Source organism: Vespula pensylvanica, chromosome 8 (assembly GCF_014466175.1).
Source record: "Vespula pensylvanica isolate Volc-1 chromosome 8, ASM1446617v1, whole genome shotgun sequence".
Taxonomy (NCBI): domain Eukaryota; kingdom Metazoa; phylum Arthropoda; class Insecta; order Hymenoptera; family Vespidae; genus Vespula; species Vespula pensylvanica.
In genome coordinates, this window is record NC_057692.1 from 774,495 (window position 1) to 793,005 (window position 18,511).

Below are 18,511 nucleotides of genomic sequence, written 5' to 3' on the forward strand. Positions count from 1 at the left end.
GAGAGATTTCATCGTTTAAAAGTCCAACAAAAAGAAAAAAAGAAAGAAAGAAAAACAATTTTTTTTCTATTTTTTTTGCATCTTTCTCTACTAGCAATTTTTAGTTGGATCGATACGTAAGATGGAAATAATTTCTTTTTTTTTCTTTTTCTTTTTTTAATGAAACAAAATTTGACGAGATATATTTGAAGATGTTAGAAGAACGTTAGAAATTATCTACGGCAGACGAATAATTAATGGAATGCGTGCCAACCAGATTCGTGACTTATCAACGGAGCAAAACGTGTTTGGTCACTCGTGGAAACGTAACTCGACTCTCCTAACAACGCATCATCTTGCTTATGTAACTTTTCACGGAACGTAATTCGCCGTATTAGTGTTCTATTCTACGTAGATGAGAGAAGACTCCTCGTAAAAGGATTATCTATGTATATCTTTGAGCGAGGCTGAATATCGTTTGATAAACGTAAAATGGAATAGAAGAGACTCGTCGTCTCTTGCTTTTTGCCTTTCCAACCACTCTCTCTTTCTCTCTCTCTTTCTCTCTCTTCACCCCTTCGTCTACCTTGTCTTAATAGCACTCACGTGTTGCACGAATGGCATGTTGCCAATGCGTGTAAACCATGCTCGTTCCGCACGACGTATGTCCGTCTACATCGTAAAATTCAGGGACGCTCGCGATACGCGTTTGTGTTGGTTCGATGGTCCATTGCAAATGGATGCTGTATTTGGAGGTAAAAAAGCTAAGAAATAGAGAGAAAGAGAGAAAATGGTACTAATGGAAAATGAATTCGCATGAATAAAAAATGTTCTCATTTCGTAGATGGAAGGAAAAGTAAGGAAATTTCTTAATTGTTTCTAAGATTAACGTAGAGATTAAAAAGTCAGGGTTTAATTTTCCTGGTGCATTTCATTCGAGGGGTGCTGCGTTAAATTTCTAAAGAAAATTAAATTCGAGAAGGGTTGTCGATGGCTGCAGGGTAAGACCGCGCAAACGATGGCTTTAAAGTTCGAGTGGTTGCTGTTGGCAGCTAGCTAGTTGGATAGTCAGCCAGCCAGCCAGCCAGCCAGCCAGCCAGCCAGCCAAGCAGCCAGAAAGCTATCTAGCTAGCTATGGAAAATGATCCCTCGAGAGATCCCTCGTGAGAAGTAGATGATGATAAGGATGAGGGTGAAGAAGGGGGTAAGTTGGTAAAAAGAGAAGTACGTCGTAGTTCTATCCGCAGGGGATCGCATTTTTAGAGATTAAGGAGGGTAAGTGTCGGCAGACCTAAACGGTAGTGCATCGTTGAAGAAAATTTCAAAATTTTCTGTACGACGACAAATATTTTCGACGGAGTGGTTTTACCTTGACTGTCGTTTTAAAGAACGAATCGTTCTTGACAGACGGGTCACGACCCACTTCATTCGAATTAATTTTTATAACTCGAGATTACAATGCTAGAAAGGAGATAAGTTGACATTCTCTTTACGCCTACGTACATCTTCGATCATATTAGAGTTGGGTGATGTAAATGTGATATGTTCTCATGATCTCTCGCTCTTTAAATATTTAATTCGACCTAATGAAAAACTTTCGTTCCCGTATATACGTATATAGAGCTTGAAGAAATAAAAAAGGAAAAAAAAAAAAAAGAAAAGAAAAAAGTATACTACAATAATCGAGAACAGAGAATACACAAACGAACGAGATTGATTATTCAGAATGAACTCGTCCGACGTGAGCAGTCCCGAACACGCAGTATCATCGTTTATGGAGGATTCGAAGCGTGAGTTTGTTCCTTTCCACGGTGCTCCGTCGTGTCGTGGATATTAAAGTACCGTTTCGACGTCGTGACGCTCCAACGAACACGTTAACGTCCTATATCCCCTTAGTTGCGATTCTATATTACGGTATATAGAGCGAAGAAAACGAGAAAAACGATTCGTCGAGTCCAACGTAGTCGATGATCTCCAGAGAGTACACACATATTCATATATGTATCTAAATACACATATCGCGTCACAATTGTCAGTAACAAGGATACTCGAGGAAGCAAGTAGGTATCCTTTACCGTGATAATCCTGGATATCAGCCAAAGGAAGAAGAGTGTACTACAACTCGATTTGTAATTTTCTTTTCTATTTCTTTTCTGTTCTCTAAGAGAGAACACTTTGCGATGAATGAATCTTCCGATCGATGCCTATCGTCCATGGCCGTTGATTTTATCTTTGCTTATCTTTATCGAGAGTGTTAGAAAGAGAGAGTGAGATACAGAGAGAGATAGAAAAAAAAGAAAGATACCTCCAACGACGAACGACAACACAACTATATACGACTACCTACTACCGACTTTCGACGAGGATAAATCGATGATACATAAGCCCGTGTTCGAGAAAGATAGCTATCGGATTACGTCACGAAACATCGAATCGACGTCTCGAAAGGCGATACGCCTTCGATACCATATTATAATAACTTCCCGAGTTTACTTTTATGCCCATTTATCCCTTCGGCAATCTCTCAAAGCCTTCTTCTTTAACCGTGGTCCGATGGAAGTGAGCATTGACCTGATTTCGTGCCGAGAGAAACCGATCGAAGGTCGGTCTGGACCAAAAAAGGGAAAAGCTTTTCATTTTGTGAAACTGTGTAGCTTGTGTTTCTTTTTCTCTCTTTATCTCTTTCTCTCTTTTTCTTTTTCTTGTTTTTTTTTTCCCTTTTTTTATCTTTTCTCATACGATTGCACAAGTTTCTACGTTGTGTAATCTTCTTCCCTTTCTCTTTATATATATATATATTTTTCTTTTTTCTCTTTCCTTTTCCTTTTTCTTTGTTTTCTCTTTTTCTTCTACCGACTCGTGAAAGTCGAATAAAAAGAAGTCGAACCCACGGAGGAGTAGTAAAAGTGGTATAGTAGAAGTAATAATGGTAGTACTAGTAGTAGTAATAGTAGTAGTAATAGCAGTAGTAATAGTAGTAGTAATAGCAGTAGTAGTAGTAGTAGTAGTAGTAGTAGTAGTAGTGTAGTAGTAGAAGCAGAGAGAAAAAGGGAGACCGAAATAAATGAGAGGCAAGGTCTGCTTCGAAACCGGTTCCATCGTGCCACGGTCGTTCGTACGCGAGGAATCGATTCTTGCATCGATAATGCACGACTCGCGGCGCAAGTATTAACAGAAAAGGGAGAGAAGAAAGAGAGAAAAAAGGAAATATATATAGAGAAAGAGAGAGAGAGAGAGAAAGAGAGAGTTGCACGAAGAAAAGAATTTTCCTTTAAAATATCATTAATTTAAAACGACCTCGTATCCGTTTCCCAATATTTGTACGTGCGTTAAAAATCTATCGTATTATCATCCTAAATCCTCCCTCCCCCCTCCCACACACACACACACACACACACCGGTTTCTCCCCACCCACAATTTTTTTCATCGGTTTTATTTGCGAGTAACAGTGTTATCTCTTAACCTCCGAAACTCGACTTATCTGCTCGACGTTTGATTCAACACGGACGCGGATCTTTGAATTCGTCACGTTTATTTTCTTCGTACTATTATCCAAGAGAAATTGTTTTTGACGTTTAAAATTGTCATACCGTTTTTCCCCCCCCCCCCCCCCCGTTCAAACTATAACTCGAGTTTTCTCACTATCAATTAAACGCAAGTGGGAAGTATTTATTTATCTCTCCTTTCTCGTACAACTGGCAATATCGAATAGCAATAATGTTATTAGTGGAACAGACATTGTACTCTTCGATGAGTTTAACTTCTTATCTCGTTCGGAACTCGCAAGAGTTGTTTCGTCTATTGTGATTAATTAACTCGAACTCGTTAATGATAATAATAATATTTGTATGTCGTTTATCGCTTCTTCTTCTTCTTCTTCTTCTTCTTCTTCTTCCTCGTCTTTGTCTTCGTCTTCATCTTTTGAAAAATTCTCAAAAAATATTAATAACCGATGTACAACAGTTTTACTCTCCTTTAATCTTTGAGACCGATATAATAATTCACGGTTATGTCACGGAACGTATTATCGTCTCTCGTGTTTTTCGCAGCGACTATCGTTCCAATATACGATACGATACGATACGATACCAACCAACCAACCAACCAACCAACCAACCAACGAACCGACAAACCAACAAATCAACCAACCGGTGTTGAATGCAACAGTCGTGACTCAGAGACAATCGACTCGTTCGTTTCTCGCATCGAATTGCCAAATCGAGCCGAACGTCCTTCCTATTTTAAAAACTCTGAACGAGGAGACGAAGAAGAAGTCATTCGCTCGAAGCCTTGATTTTCTGATTTTTTCTTTTTTTCTCTTTTCGAAGAAAATAGAAGAGCGAAAGCATGCTCTTTCACCGAGAGTTCCAAAAATACAAAGAGACACGTAAGATCGATTCAATTTTGATCGTACATTTAATTCAGCAATACATATGCGACGACATTTCGTTTATTCCAGTTACATTCTCTCGATTCTTTAACGACGTCTGCTTACACGATACATACCTACATACATACATACGTACGTATTTTATATGTACGTATGTACGTCGTGGAAGAATATTAACATTATCCAATGCGAGCAAACGACTTTTGCATCGTAGTCTGGCGTCAGCAAGCAAGCAAGCAAGCAAGCAAGCAGTCCCAACACCTACCCAACAAAGCGACGTTCTCGACCTTGAGACCCGTGACATCATCGGGGCTCTCTTCTCTTCTCTTCGCTTCTCTAACGATGTCTCTCTCTCCTACGTTCCGTCATTCCGTTATTTTTCTCCTCGTTATTCCGAACGAGCGATTCGTTTCTTTAACCGCGAGAACACGTTTCTAACGAATTCTCGTTCGGTGGTGACTTTGACACAAGGGTCTTCTGTACGATTAGTGTCCTCCACTTTGAGAGAGAAAAAAAGAGAGAGAGAGAGAGAGAGAGAAAGACAAAAGAAGAAGAAGAAGAAGAAACAAAAGAGAAAAACGCTTCAAAGAAATCGATTTCGAAGAGGGACGATGAAAACTTGTAGAACGAATTATTGATATTCGTCCATACTTTAATGGAATCGTAGAGGATAATTAATTAAAAATTTGATATTTAAATCGAATATACCTCGTAACGACATACCTTTATTTTATTTTGAACATCGAATCTCTCGAATCAATTGGAGAAGAGAATATTTTGCAAACAATAAGATCGATCAGCCTCGGTTGTGTCGTGAGCGATACGTAGGCGCCGTTGCGTCTACACCCTCGACGACAACTCGCACGCTCGATACGTACGTTTCTAGTGAGATAGAGATAGAGATAGAGAGAATAAGAAAGAAAGAGAAAGAAAAAGAAAGGGAGGGAGAGAGCGAGAAGACAAAAAAATCTCGCAAATAGTATCGTACGTAGGTAGGGTTGAAAAAAAGCAAAGCACCACGAGAAAAATCGAAAACTGGTTTATCAGTTGACCTATCCATAATTCTCTACGTTCGTTTTCGTTCTAACCAATGGAAAGCAACGCGGTATGCGGGATGCGTTATAAAACGAGCTCTACCATCGGCTTTATTCCGACAAATAAATCACAACATCCGTTTACTCTTCCCTCTCTCTCTCTCTCTCTCTCTTTCTTTTTCTCTCTTTCTCTCTACCTCCGTCTATACATCTATCTAACTCCTACTTCGTAACGACAGCATCTGCACAGCTTCACCGCTTCGACCGAAACTCGAATTGGATCGTGCGCTAATTTCGTAGTTTACGACACAACTTTGACGATTTTTTCTCTCCCCCACCCTTTCTCTACCCTCTCCCTCTCCATTTCCTATTCTCTCCATCTTTCATTTTCTCTCTCTCTCTCTCTCTTTTTCTTTCTTTCTTTCTTTCTCTGTCTTCTTCCAGGGAACACGTTCGTAGAAGAAGATATTCAGTAAAACTTCTACCCGTGATTATTTTCGGAATAAACGAAGATAAAAAAAAAGTGTTTCTTTTTCTCCCTCTTAATGACAGAATTCGAGAGCTTGCAAGTTCGGTGCCTCTCCATGGATACAGGAGTAAAGGAAAAATACGAATATGCCTGGGAAAGGGGAAGAGGAGGAGGTGGAGGTGGAGGAGGAGGAGGAGGAGGAGGAGGAGGAGGAGGAGGAGGAGGAGGAGGTGGTGGTGGAGGAGGAATGGGTAGTGTGTCAAGATGGCTGGTATCCATGGTAACGGGTTAGAAACTACGCATCTCTTTCGTGTACTCTCTTTCTCTCACCGGCATCTTTCCTCCGTAACTTTCCTCCTCGACTTTATCGATACTTTTTCTTGCAAAAGAATCTAACGAGCTGATAAATACATTTTTATCTAGCGCTTTTCAACCATTCCGTTCGTAATTAATTATCATCGTGCTGTAGTAACATTCTACGTTAAAAAAAAAAAAAGAAAAGAAAAAAAGAGAGAAGAAAGGACAAGAAAATTAAAAAAAAAAAAAAAAGAAGAAAAATAAAAAAATAAAAAGAAAGAGAAAGAAATAGAAATAATTTATTGCACCGATCACAGATACACAGCAATTATTCGGTGCCCGACTAATCAATACAATCATCCAAAATTTTTATTTGAATCATTGAAAATCGATCGATCCATCTTACCTGGAGTATATTAAAGTTCCAGAATACGCAACGAGAAATGTAATTTCAGAGTATCCTCGCACCGGACGCACACCGGATCGATCCGATTATACTTCCCCGCGTAGAACACAACAGATCTCTCTCTCTCTCTCTCTCTCTCTCTCTCGTTTTTACTTTCCCCCCCTCTCTCTCTCTCTCTCTTTTTCTCTCTATCCCTACTCGTATTTCGGGGTGTTGGATTTAATTCGATTCGTTTAAATCATGTGTCTCGGGTTTCGGTAGTTTTTTTAGTACTTTTTGACTAATTCACTAACCAACGTGTCTTCTTTACCCTCGATGATAGGCGAAACACGTAGAGAGACGATGCACTCGCGTAAATCCACTGTTCGTGTTTCCTCCTCTACGGCTGCTTCGAGACTCGCGCGCTCTTTTTCCTTTTTATCCTGGGTACGTTCGTAGGCCGATCGAGAGGGAGAACGATGTAGTAGGGTGTAGCAGGGAAGAAGAAAGGAGAAGTAGCGAAAAGAGGGGAGGAGGAGAAGGGGAGAAGCTTTGGGAGAAAGGGAGGGAGAAAGAACACACCGAAAGAACACGACGTGCGTGTATCTATGTACACGTACACGTACAGATACGTGTACGTGTGTGCGAGGGTTACTGTGCGGGTGTAACGAGAGAAAGGAAATGTAAGAGAAAAGAGGAAAGAAATAGGGAAAGAGAGAGAGAGAGAGAGAGAGACGTATATCGTCTACCAACACAACGTATATACGATAGGACACACACGCAAACCGATATGAAGGATCCGTATAGGACTCGTAGTAGTAACACACTTCTTATAATCGTAGTAGTGGTGAGTAAGCACGAAGTATAGCGGTCACGAGCTCGTGTCTATCTATCTACTACGAAAGCTTTACCACGCCTGCGTCTGCTTCGGCTTACGCTCGGCTACTGACCGAAACTTTCCGAAGAACGCTTTCTCGTCCTGCCATCTAACGTAAACGAGTTCAAACTCTATCGACGAGTGCTCCGTTCACGGCGCTGTCGATAATTTCTTTCGAATCGATATGGAAATGATACGAGCGGTAAATTTGAATCGTTTGTTTCGTGTCTTCGTTTGCAATCGTAAAATATTTTTTTTTTTGTTAATTTTTCGTAATTATTGTTTCTTCTTTTTTCTTTGTTTTCGTCGGCGATTAAAAGAAAGTTTTATCGTTCGGAAAATCGATGACGTGGAAACTTTTCGATACTATTCGACGTTTTATTCCTTACTTTTGAGGAAAGTCTCGAATCAGACGAGACTATCTAACGTTTGCTTAATCGTTCTCGATCACTCGCTTACGCTCGACGAATCTTTTTATTTTTCTATTCGAACCGTCGACGAAGCAGGAAACTATTTACGAACGTAGTACCGTTCTAATCAACGTAACGAGACTAATCGGAACCTACTACGGAGTTATTATCGAAACTTCGCTACGCCGGCGCGTCACGCAGCCGCGAGGTGCGTCGCAAAATATCTAGATATATATATATATATATACGTACATATGTGGATGATGGTTTACAAGGCTTTCCTTTCAGAAGGGGATGACCTTGCAGATGTACTGTAGTTTACGACGATAAATGTATATTGCATATAACTGCAATTAAAGTCTAATAATAGTGATAATTTCAAAGTCAGTCAAGTCATTAGAGTAACTTATTCATTTTTCTTCGTGAGGGCGAAAAAAAAAAAGAAAAGAAAAGAAAGAAAGAAAGAAAGAAAGGAAAAAGAGTAAAAAAGAGAGAAAATTTTGTCACCGAAGATCGAGCTATTTCTCGATATCTTTTCGAGAAAAAATTGTCGACTCAGTTTCTTTCTATCTCACGAGTATACAATTACGGATGCGGCTTGGGAGTTCGCGTTACCTACCACCTCAAAGTCTCCACCTACGTACGGTTCTCTTAATAGACGGCTACTTATCGCACCGTACGATCATTATCACGTTTGATCCGGTTAAACGACGAGACATCGCGTCGGGAATACGTAATAATATCTCGTCATCGCTATGAAATGAATTACGGAATCGTTATCGAGAAAAATCGGAAATAGATATACGCGCTTGTATACATATGTATGAGAAATGAATATGAAAAGAGGATGGAGAAAATAGAAAAGTTTGAGAAAACTGGTTGGTTTAGTGTCGATATGTGAAGTCCGATAATCGAAGCTTCGATTTGAGATATCGTTGAACGAATGTGACAGAGACGAAAATACGCGTTCGAGAGAAGGAGAGAGGAGTAAAGAGATTTAAAAAATGACTTTCTGCTTGATTTTCAACGTATCTTTATCGTTCTCTGCATTGGAGCTCGCGAAATATGTTGGTCTCGCCGTTTCTACGTGAGAACTCTCTCTCTCTCTTTCTCTATTTTTAAAAAAAGCAATATCCAGGAAATTTCCGTTTGTATTATAGAAAACGTTGAAGCGTGTCAGAGATATCGCGAACGTTTTCGCAATCCTAAAAGAAAATTTGTTTTCTTGCTTTCTGCCTTGGGAAGAAAAAGAAAAGAAAGAAGAAGAAGAAGAAGAAGAAGAAGAAGAAGAAGAAAAAGAAAGAAAGAAAGAAAAAAGAAAGATCTGTTTGACTTCGATAGAGTTTAACATTGATACTAGCCTGAGCCTTTGATCAACGTTAACTGTAACGTCTGTATCTCGGATTCCCATCGAAGAAGATCCACCTTGAGAAAGTTGCATCAAACGTTACCGGATAACTTCCGGCGAGAGTCTTTGACGAACGAAACGCGAAAACGAACGCTTGTGTCTCTTCTATGTAAATGCTCGATGATGGAGAACGTTTCATCGAATAGAAAAAATAACGTAACGAGTTTCTTTCTTCCCAAAAATTCAAGACAAAGATTCCGTTAGATTTATATCAGATAGTATCATTATCCGTGAAAATGTAATAACGGACTATTAATACTATTCGATTGGGATAAAGCTTGAGTAATACGAGATATCGATTTTCATTCGGCGATTAGGAGCGCCGCCCCGAGTGCACGTACTTACGGTTCGATTGAGGCGAAACGTTATTTCGGTGCTAGGTGCGCCGTTTAATGACGTCATCAAAAACGCACGCGAGCGAGCGAGAGAGCAAGCAAGCAAGCAAGCAAGTAAGTAAGTAAGTAAGTAAGTAAGTAAGTAAATATGTAAGTAAGTAAGCAACGAGGACGAGTAAGCGTAGGCGTATTTTTTTTCGAAAAGCTTCGTACGATTAACTTACTCGGTGTCAGGTACAGGTATCATAGGTGGGGGTAAGCGGCCATTGTGGTCCAAAAAGTGATTGATCTCTGGTTCCTCTTGAACAGGAGTCTCGTAAACAAGAGTCTCCACCATCGACCCTTTGCTGGAGCCAAAGGACACTCTAAAAAGAAAAAGAAGAAGAAACGGACGAATAAGATAAAAGTAAACAATTATATGAAAAATTATCTTTCATATTATTTGACCGATAGTACTATTTGATCGATCGAGTTTAATACTTTTTCTTCTTACGTTTTTATTTATCGGTTTAATAAGTCGTATGTTGTTTGTTTTTCTCTGTCTGTCTGTCTGTCTGTCTGTCTGTCTTTTACGAGATGCAGACTCAAACTATTACCTCGGATATACGCAGATCGTAAAAATATTGTTCGTAAACCTCAGTTTCCTATCGTGTGACAGTCGACGGAGTAAGGGAGTCGGTGACCGCAGGAGCTAGGCTGTCTGATATCAAAATTGAAATTCCATGATCGAAAGATCGGATTACTGGACTCAAGTATGATATATATATATATATATACACACACACATACGCGCGCGTACGTACACGAAGGAAGAACGTTATCGATTCCATCCGAATCTCAATCTTCCTATTCGAGAAATTTTATTTTAACGATAAATTTTTTACGTTTTTGAAAGTATTAAATAGGCGAAAATGAAAAGACATATATATAGAGATAACGTGAAATAAAAAAAATATATATATATAAGCGTGTGTGTGTATAAGAACCGTATCTATTTATATATATATAAATAGGTAAGGTTCATACGTCGTTCCCAACTTCAACAGTAAATCGTAACTGTCTATAACACGAGAATCGATCGGTCGGTCGGTCGGTACGTCTGTTGAAAAAAGATTCAAATGCAATTAAAGTAATCTTATTATTAGTTGACCATATATAAACTTTTATTATGCAACCTTGTATCGAACTTTGATCGTAAATTCAAGTTTAAACAACTACGCGAATTAAAGGAAAGTAAGAAAGGATGGAAAGATAAGAAAAAAAAAAAAAAAAAAAAGAAAAAAAGAGAAAAGGAGGGTAACAAAACTGATAAAAGAAAATAACTTCGTAGGCTCTAATATTTTCTCAAATATAACCTCGTAATGGTTTTGACGAGCGAAGCGATTATCAATTAGCAAACACTCGAGTAGGATTAGTAAATTCAAAGTACTTGCGCGTATATATTATATACACATACATCTGTCTATTTACTTTTACTATACGATGTTGTTAGAAGAAATGACCAAGCAGTGCTGCCACGTAGCGGTCAATTCGTCAAACTCGATCGCGGCAATGTGTCAAAGTCACGTGGTCTTGGCTGCACTTCTGGAGGAGAACTGCACGATTGAACGCATATACACATTCGCACGCAACTGTGTGCGCGCGTACGTATATAGATATACACGTATATATGCACTTTCTATTTACGTGTAACATGTCAGCGCAACACGCTTGTGTGCTAACTCGATGACGTAACTACGAATCGCCACGCTTGTTCTAGTCGCGTTCTCGCTTCCCATTGGCGCGGTCACGTTGACATTTCGAATATTTTCTACTTCTAAAAAAGAAAAAAAAAAAAAAAAAAAAGAAAGAAAAAGTACGAAAAAAAAAAGAGAAAGATAAAAAAATTGCACACTTAAATACATATCTATTTTATAAAGTACACGCGAGTTGGTAAATTTATTCAAACGCTAAAAAAAAAAAAAAGAAAGAAAGAAAAAGAAAGGAAAGAGAAGAGAAAAAATATGATTCGATAAAAAATAGCCGTCGAAACGAACGAGGCCGAACGATTGCGTCACTGAAAACATTTTTCAGTGACGTTAAGCGAGCAGGAAAAAGGAGAAAAAGAAAGAGAAAAAAAAAAAAAAAAAGAGAGACTAATTACCCTCGCAAGTAAGACGAGATTTGAGATTCGAGATTCGAGAGTCGAGATTAAAGAACTAATTTGTTAGATCGTTAGATGTTCCTCCGTGAGATCTCGTAAAACAGACGGAAGTTATGTTCCATCGTTAGACAGTTAGACACTTTTCCCAACCGCAAAGTATCCTTTCATCGCACAGATCTCTCTCTTTTTCTTTTTTTCTTTTCTTTACTTCTTTCTCTTTCCTCTTCCTCGTCGTCGTCGTCATTGGACGGACCATAACGAAGAGGAAAAGAGTAAAGAAGAAAAGAAGAAGAGAGGAGAAGAGAAGAGATGAAAAGAGAAAAAGAGAAGATAAAGGAATCTCACGTGGCGTGCACCGAATCTCGACTCTGCGATCTACGCCGTTGCGAAGTCGGTTAATTAAATGTTACGCAATCGTCGTTGGCGATGATGTTATCGCGTATTACGCCCGGTAACCACCAGTTGGAAGACTTTTTTGACGTTTATTTTTATCGTTTTTTTTTTTTTTCTTCTATTTTTGTTCCTATTTTTCCTTTTTTTCTTTCCTTTTTGCGAACGGTAAACATCGATATTGACGTTCGAGGGGGAAAAAAATAACGTTTGAAAGTAGTTTGGAACATTAGAAATATCAAGCGTTTCCCTTTAAACTTTATTTTCATATTCGGATCCTTCCCCTTTAACTGGAATATATCTCTTATTGCATAACTCTTATTGGTGTTCTTATCGGTGGTGAAAAACAAAGGGGGAAAAAAGAAGAAAGAAGAAAGAAAAAGAAAAAAAAAAAAGAAAGAAAGAAAAAGAAATCAGTAAATTAAAAGCGTTACGAATTCTTTGACGTAGATCGATTAATAATTCCTCGACGAATTGACGAAGGAAAACGAAATGTACATATAGCGATACCGTCGATTGCTATTATCCGAATAAATAAATGCATAATAAAAATATGGTAAAGTCGATGATTATTAATTCTCTTTTAATCGTGATAATCAAGAAATTATCCTCGTAGTCGTGGATCGTAACATTCGAGAAGGCGACTCCCGCGAGACGTGGGTGCCTTTGTTTTCTCCCCTAATGTCGAAGAAGAAGAGGAGGGAGAAAGAGGAGGAGGAGGAGGAGATGGAGGAAGAGAAGGTGGAGGAAAGAGATGGTGGTGGAACGTTTCTGTGCGCCATTAACGAAGCAGACGAGCGGAGCAAAGCAGAAGCTAATAGATCTGATTCGATATCGCGAAGCAGCAGCAAGAAGGGTTCCGCAAGCGAACGAATATAGCTATGGTTCGACTACCGTGGTTTCTCTGTCCTTTTCTTCTTCTCTCCCTTCTCTCTTACATCCCTTTCACTACTCTCTCTCTCTTTCTATTTTGCTCTCTATCTTGCTCTCTATCTTTCTCTCTTTCCTGCTATACTTGTTCAACCCCTCTCTCATGCACCGTAGTGTAGTAATTTAGAAGAGGACCCTCGCGCCTCGACTCGACCGAGCGAGACCTCGCAGAAGGCTAAGTTCGTTCTCAAGGTAAAGAAGAAGCTTAGAAGACGGAAGTCGAAAGAGCTGCTACTACTATTGTTACTACTTCTTCTATAGCGCTTAGTACTGACTACTAGTGTTCCTGCTGCTGCTGCTGCTACTAGAAATTACATCCAACCGAGCAGACGACCGAAGAAGAATGAATCGCTCGCAAACTACCGTTAACGGTTACTTTCCTTTTACTCTTTCGAAAGGCTTAGAAAGATCAAAACTAGAGATATTGTTAAAGAGACTTTTATGACGACTCCTCGATTTTATAACTTCCTCGTTTAGAAGAGATCTATCCGATTAGATAATCTCGATCATTTCTATTATTAAAAGATAACGATTAACGATCCGATACGATAAGAAATAATAAAACGTACGTCGATAACAGTGGTAGCCTATATAAAAGAATATTTTTAAATCGTGTCGATTACGGCTCGATCAACTTGAGTAACTTAAAAAAAAAAAAAAAAAAAAAAAAGAAAGAGATTTGAGAAGGGACGACGAGGTCGATAGTCGTTGTGATTTCGTTCGATTCGATCGATGACGAGATAAACAAAGGAAACAAATGAAAAGAAAAAGAAAAAAGGGATAAGCCAAGGTAATAAGACGTCAGAAGGTGTCGTCGAGCCTAAGTCTAACGTAAAGGTGAGAAGGACGTAAGGCGTTCGGACACGGAGCGTAAGTAAGTGTCTGGATTGGTCGAGGTTGGGGTGGGTCGGGGTCGAGGCCGAGTCTAGCTGCTAGCTGCTAGCTGCTAGCTGACCGGCTGGCTCCTTTTATCGATCCACTTTTGATGTACCCCTAAAGTGCACCAGAATCGAGAGATACGGCAACCCTTTGAAAGATTCAACGAAAGATACAATACTAAGGGATCATTGGTTAACCTTGGACAAGGGTTCCTATCTTAAAGTCGAAAATCCATAAAGAGATAACAAAGTTAGCGAACCCTAGTTTGACCATTGAGAGGTACGAATCTAACACCTCGAAAATCCTTATCGAGTCGATAATATTAGTTATTGAAATGATCCTTTGAGAAAATATTTCTAACCGATATGAAAATAAGATTAACGATTAATTCGTTGCAGTTGACGACTATCGTTGTAAGTACGTATTTCCGGTATAAATCGTCGTTGTTAAAAATCCCGAAACGTACGAAAATAGAAAGAGAGAGGGAGGGAAGGAGGGAGGAAGAGAGGGAAAGCAAAGTCCAACGCAATAATTTTCTGGCAATGAATTTCGTCGCGAAGTAAAACGAGCTTTTAGCGATTTCGGTGAATAACTACTTCATGTTTTTGTACCCGACGTTGTGAAATTATTCGTTTCGCTTGATTATAACGTACGTTTCGAGCGATTTATTAAGTTGCACAGATTAAAATACGTACGTATTAATAAATCGACCGGTTAAGAAACCTTATTAATTGATCAATTGAAAATCATTGATCATCTTATTATTGATCAATTAAATCAATCAAACTTATTAAATGAGACTTAATGTTTCTAGAAAAAAGAAAAAAAAAGAAAAAAAGAAAGAAGAGAAGAAAAAACTTTGATATCATTCTTTACTCGTCTCGACAATCAAAACGTTGGACGTTCGGACCCCACAGTTATTTTCCATCCGCACGCAAGAAGCTCTATAAAAACTCAACGAGGACTCTACGACGATTGACCCTGACCTATCCCCACGTATAAATGTCGTAAAAGATCGTAGACACGAGGTACGAAAAGGCGCTCCGTCGTGAAAGAAAGTCGTGTAAGCGATAGCAAAGCTGCCTTTATATTCGCTTCGTTGTTTCTCTCTCTCTCCCTCTCTCGTTTTCTTTCGACGTGTTTACGAAGTACGCGAAGACCTTTCGATATTTCTCTCTCGACTTCTCTTATACTTAGTCGATGCAATCGCCTTTCAAAAGCGAGTAGGAACTTTTCTCTGTTGCAACACTTGGCACTTTTGTTGTCAGATTTGGCACTGTACTCTTCCCGTCGGTCAAACGCGACCTGGTCTTCATCGACTGACACACGCAATGTCCACTACTTTATTTTTCTATTTTTTTTTTTTTCGTTATCTTTTTTGTTCTCCGTTTTTTTACTGATCTTTTTTATCTCTTTCTTTCTTTTTTTTTAAGGAAAACGAGAGATTCGAACGAACAACAGAAAAAAAAGAAATCGTATCTATACGCACGAGTATACGCGATATCGATGCGTTTGTTCGACGATCGCGTATATAAAATAATATCATTTCGTGATCTAGGTTTTGATTTCGAACGATATAAAAGTCGGAACACACTGAAGTATTATAAGCCAAGACAAACTAATATGTATTTATAAATCATTATCGCAACTCCGTTGTGTAACTCTTAGTTGGTAATACGTTTTTGCCTCTCTTGTCCTAGATAGTCCAAGACTCGATATAATAGATATATCATTTGTCTAGATAGATCGAGACGCAATTAACGAACTAAATCGAATCCTTCCGATCTGTATCGATCGAAAAAAGTAACGGACATAGATATGTCGTTGTAACATCGACTCTAACGATGCGACGATCATGAAAGATATAAAGAACGATATAGAGAATAAATGACGATATAAATAATCGTCGAAACGATAGTTAATAATGATTTTTCATTGAAAATAAAGAAAATAAGGAGAAACGGGTTAGGGATTCTTCATTCTTGACGTTTTCGACAGGAATTTATAGACCGTGTTGTATGGTGTTGCAGTCATGCAGTATAAAGTTAGGTACCACGCGAAAGTAAATCTCACGAAGAGGAGAAAGATAAGAGAAAGAAGGAAGAAAGAAAGAAAGAGAGAGAAAGAGAGAGATTCGATATAACGTGGCATCTGGTGCGAGAGCGGAGAGCCGAGGTTAAAGACCGAGCTAGCAGAACCGAATTAGAAAGGTGCTCTCGGATGACCTTTGAACTCTCTATCTCCATCTTTCGATCTGCCTGCCCCCGCCTCCCTCTACCACTGTTGCTTAACTTAAGCTCGCAACTTAGTCGAAGAACATGGTTCCCTTACCTCTTGAGACTGGCGTGCTTCGCGCCATTCAGAATTTTGTTCTTCCGATCGCTACCGACCGTACTCGCGTCGCTGTCGATGCTGTAAAGGCTGTCGTCCTTGGTTACCCTCGTTGAATTGTGAAGGGTAGACTTCTTCGTTAATGTACCATTGTGCTTCGGACTTTCCGAAGGCACAGGGTATTGTTGCTGTTGATATTGATGACGATCCATCGAGCTCGGTTGTTGATCCTCGATTCTACTCGATACTATCATAGTTCTAGTTCCGTCTACGAGCTTTTTCGGCGAGGTCGTTGCAACGGAAATGTTTATGGAAGAGGAGGCCGTCGTCTTTTGCCGAATCGGCTGCTGCTCTCGAGGACTCTTTTGCACCCTGCTCGCGTTCCGATAATTCCCCTGAGTCTTTTGATGATTTTGATTCGGTTCTCCAGGCGGTGGTTTGTCCTCCGTCGGTAACATATACGACAACATTGTCCTTTGGACTTTCGCCTGTAAACAATACGAACGATTATGCATTATTATTAATCGACGAAGATTTCACTTACGTCACTCGTGCAACCGACGATATGTTTCTTTTCACATCTGTCCGCCTTTCTTATTTTCGCTCTCTCTTTCTCTCTCTCTTCCTCTAGTATAACGTATAGATGTATATATGTATATACGTACATACGATCATGAGTAATGGCAAGTCTCGCCAAGTTGTACATACATACGAATACTTTTGATGCCGTGCAACGGCATTGTCTCTTTACGTCGTGTAATGGTGCACATTCGTGCACGAGATCGTGCGATGGAGAAAGGTCATGACGGTGGTTATTATTTGTATGTACCTACGTAACGAATGCTTGATTCAACTCTCGCGATCGTGTTTATCGTTCTCCTAATAATCGTATAATAACATCACTCGACTCGTTGATATTTATATCTTACCAAATTATATTCATTTCATTGAACGATCGAATACGTACAGAAGTAATTAACGGTTTTAATTAGCAATTTAAACTAAAAATGAAAATTTAAGATTGACGGCCCAAGAAATTTTTCTTGCGAACGAGTTTACGCCGTCATCTCCTCTCGTATTTATCCTTTTCGTCGCCTCTTCGAGAATTTAACCGAGAAGTTGCTCGTCATCATCCGATTAAACGCGTTAGAGTGCACTACGACGGGACGATCGACGGTCATTCGAGGATTACCGTTACGATGGTAAACCGATTAATGCTAATAACGTAACGCGATCGGATCACATAGTGACGTTTGATACGGGACTTGAAATAAATCGAGTCTTTTAATAAAATTACCACAAAATATATCAGGATATACACGTTCTTCGAGGTCTATGTAAACATTTTTCTAGACGATTTATTTATTTGCGATCGGTGATAATTTAGAAAAAAAAAAAAAAAATATCAGTAGATACTCGTTTAATCCGATAAATTCATTTCAATATCAAAGTAATAAATAACTTCAAATATATACTTTTAATAGATTATATATTTTTCGTTTTTTTTTATAACGGGACCTGACCTACCTCGAAGTAACAGTGGTCAATGAATGTCTCCGGAAATGGGTTAACGCGTGTACTCGAATAAAATCGTACGATTCCATATAATAAAAAACAAAAAAAAGAAAGAAAGAAAAAACTAAGGTCACCTTGAAATCTCGAAAAGACGTTCGCCTAGAGAAAATTTATAACCGACGTAAATTGTCTTAGCGCATCTCCCCCCAGAAACAAAGTAGGTTTCGTTCGAAATATTTTTTGAAAGGAGCTATAGTTCGGGGAATGTTATAATTGCATGTGGAACTTCGAAATAGGACACCCTGTATATATCGGACTCTTTGATTCTTCAGCTCTGTACTCTTTGACTCTTCAGCTTTGACTGCCTCTCTTCTGTTCCTAAACAAAGACCATTCGTACGTCCGTCCATTCGCATTCTCTTGTCTTGCATTCGTTCACACACGATCATACGACACATACACACATACAAAGTGCGCGTGCGCCCATACACGAAACATTCTTCCCACGTGCTACTCGTCGTTCCTCTAATATCCTCCTCCACTCTCAAAATCTATCGTTTCTTTGTAACTATCTTCTTTCACATCACGCATATCGCTCTGTCTAAACACTCCTTTATTCTGCACCATATACATATATACATACGCATATTTTTTCTTTCATTCATACTTTTTTTTCCAACACATTCCTACAAAATAACGTAATCTCGACGTTTAATATATCTTTAATATAACGATGCTT

General features: G+C 39.0%; 1 protein-coding gene across 1 annotated transcript in view; it reads right to left on the reverse strand.

Annotated features, from left to right (window-relative positions):
- Nucleotides 1–18,511, reverse strand: part of LOC122631317 — a 53,457-nt gene that overhangs the window by 12,966 nt on the left and 21,980 nt on the right. Inside the window, exons 3-4 of the mRNA XM_043816894.1 lie at nucleotides 16,259–16,746; nucleotides 9,810–9,950 (exon numbers count right to left, since the gene is read on the reverse strand). Of these exons, the coding sequence (XP_043672829.1) occupies nucleotides 9,810–9,950; nucleotides 16,259–16,728 (611 nt within the window). The 5' untranslated portion in view covers nucleotides 16,729–16,746. The remainder of the gene's footprint in view (nucleotides 1–9,809; nucleotides 9,951–16,258; nucleotides 16,747–18,511) is intronic.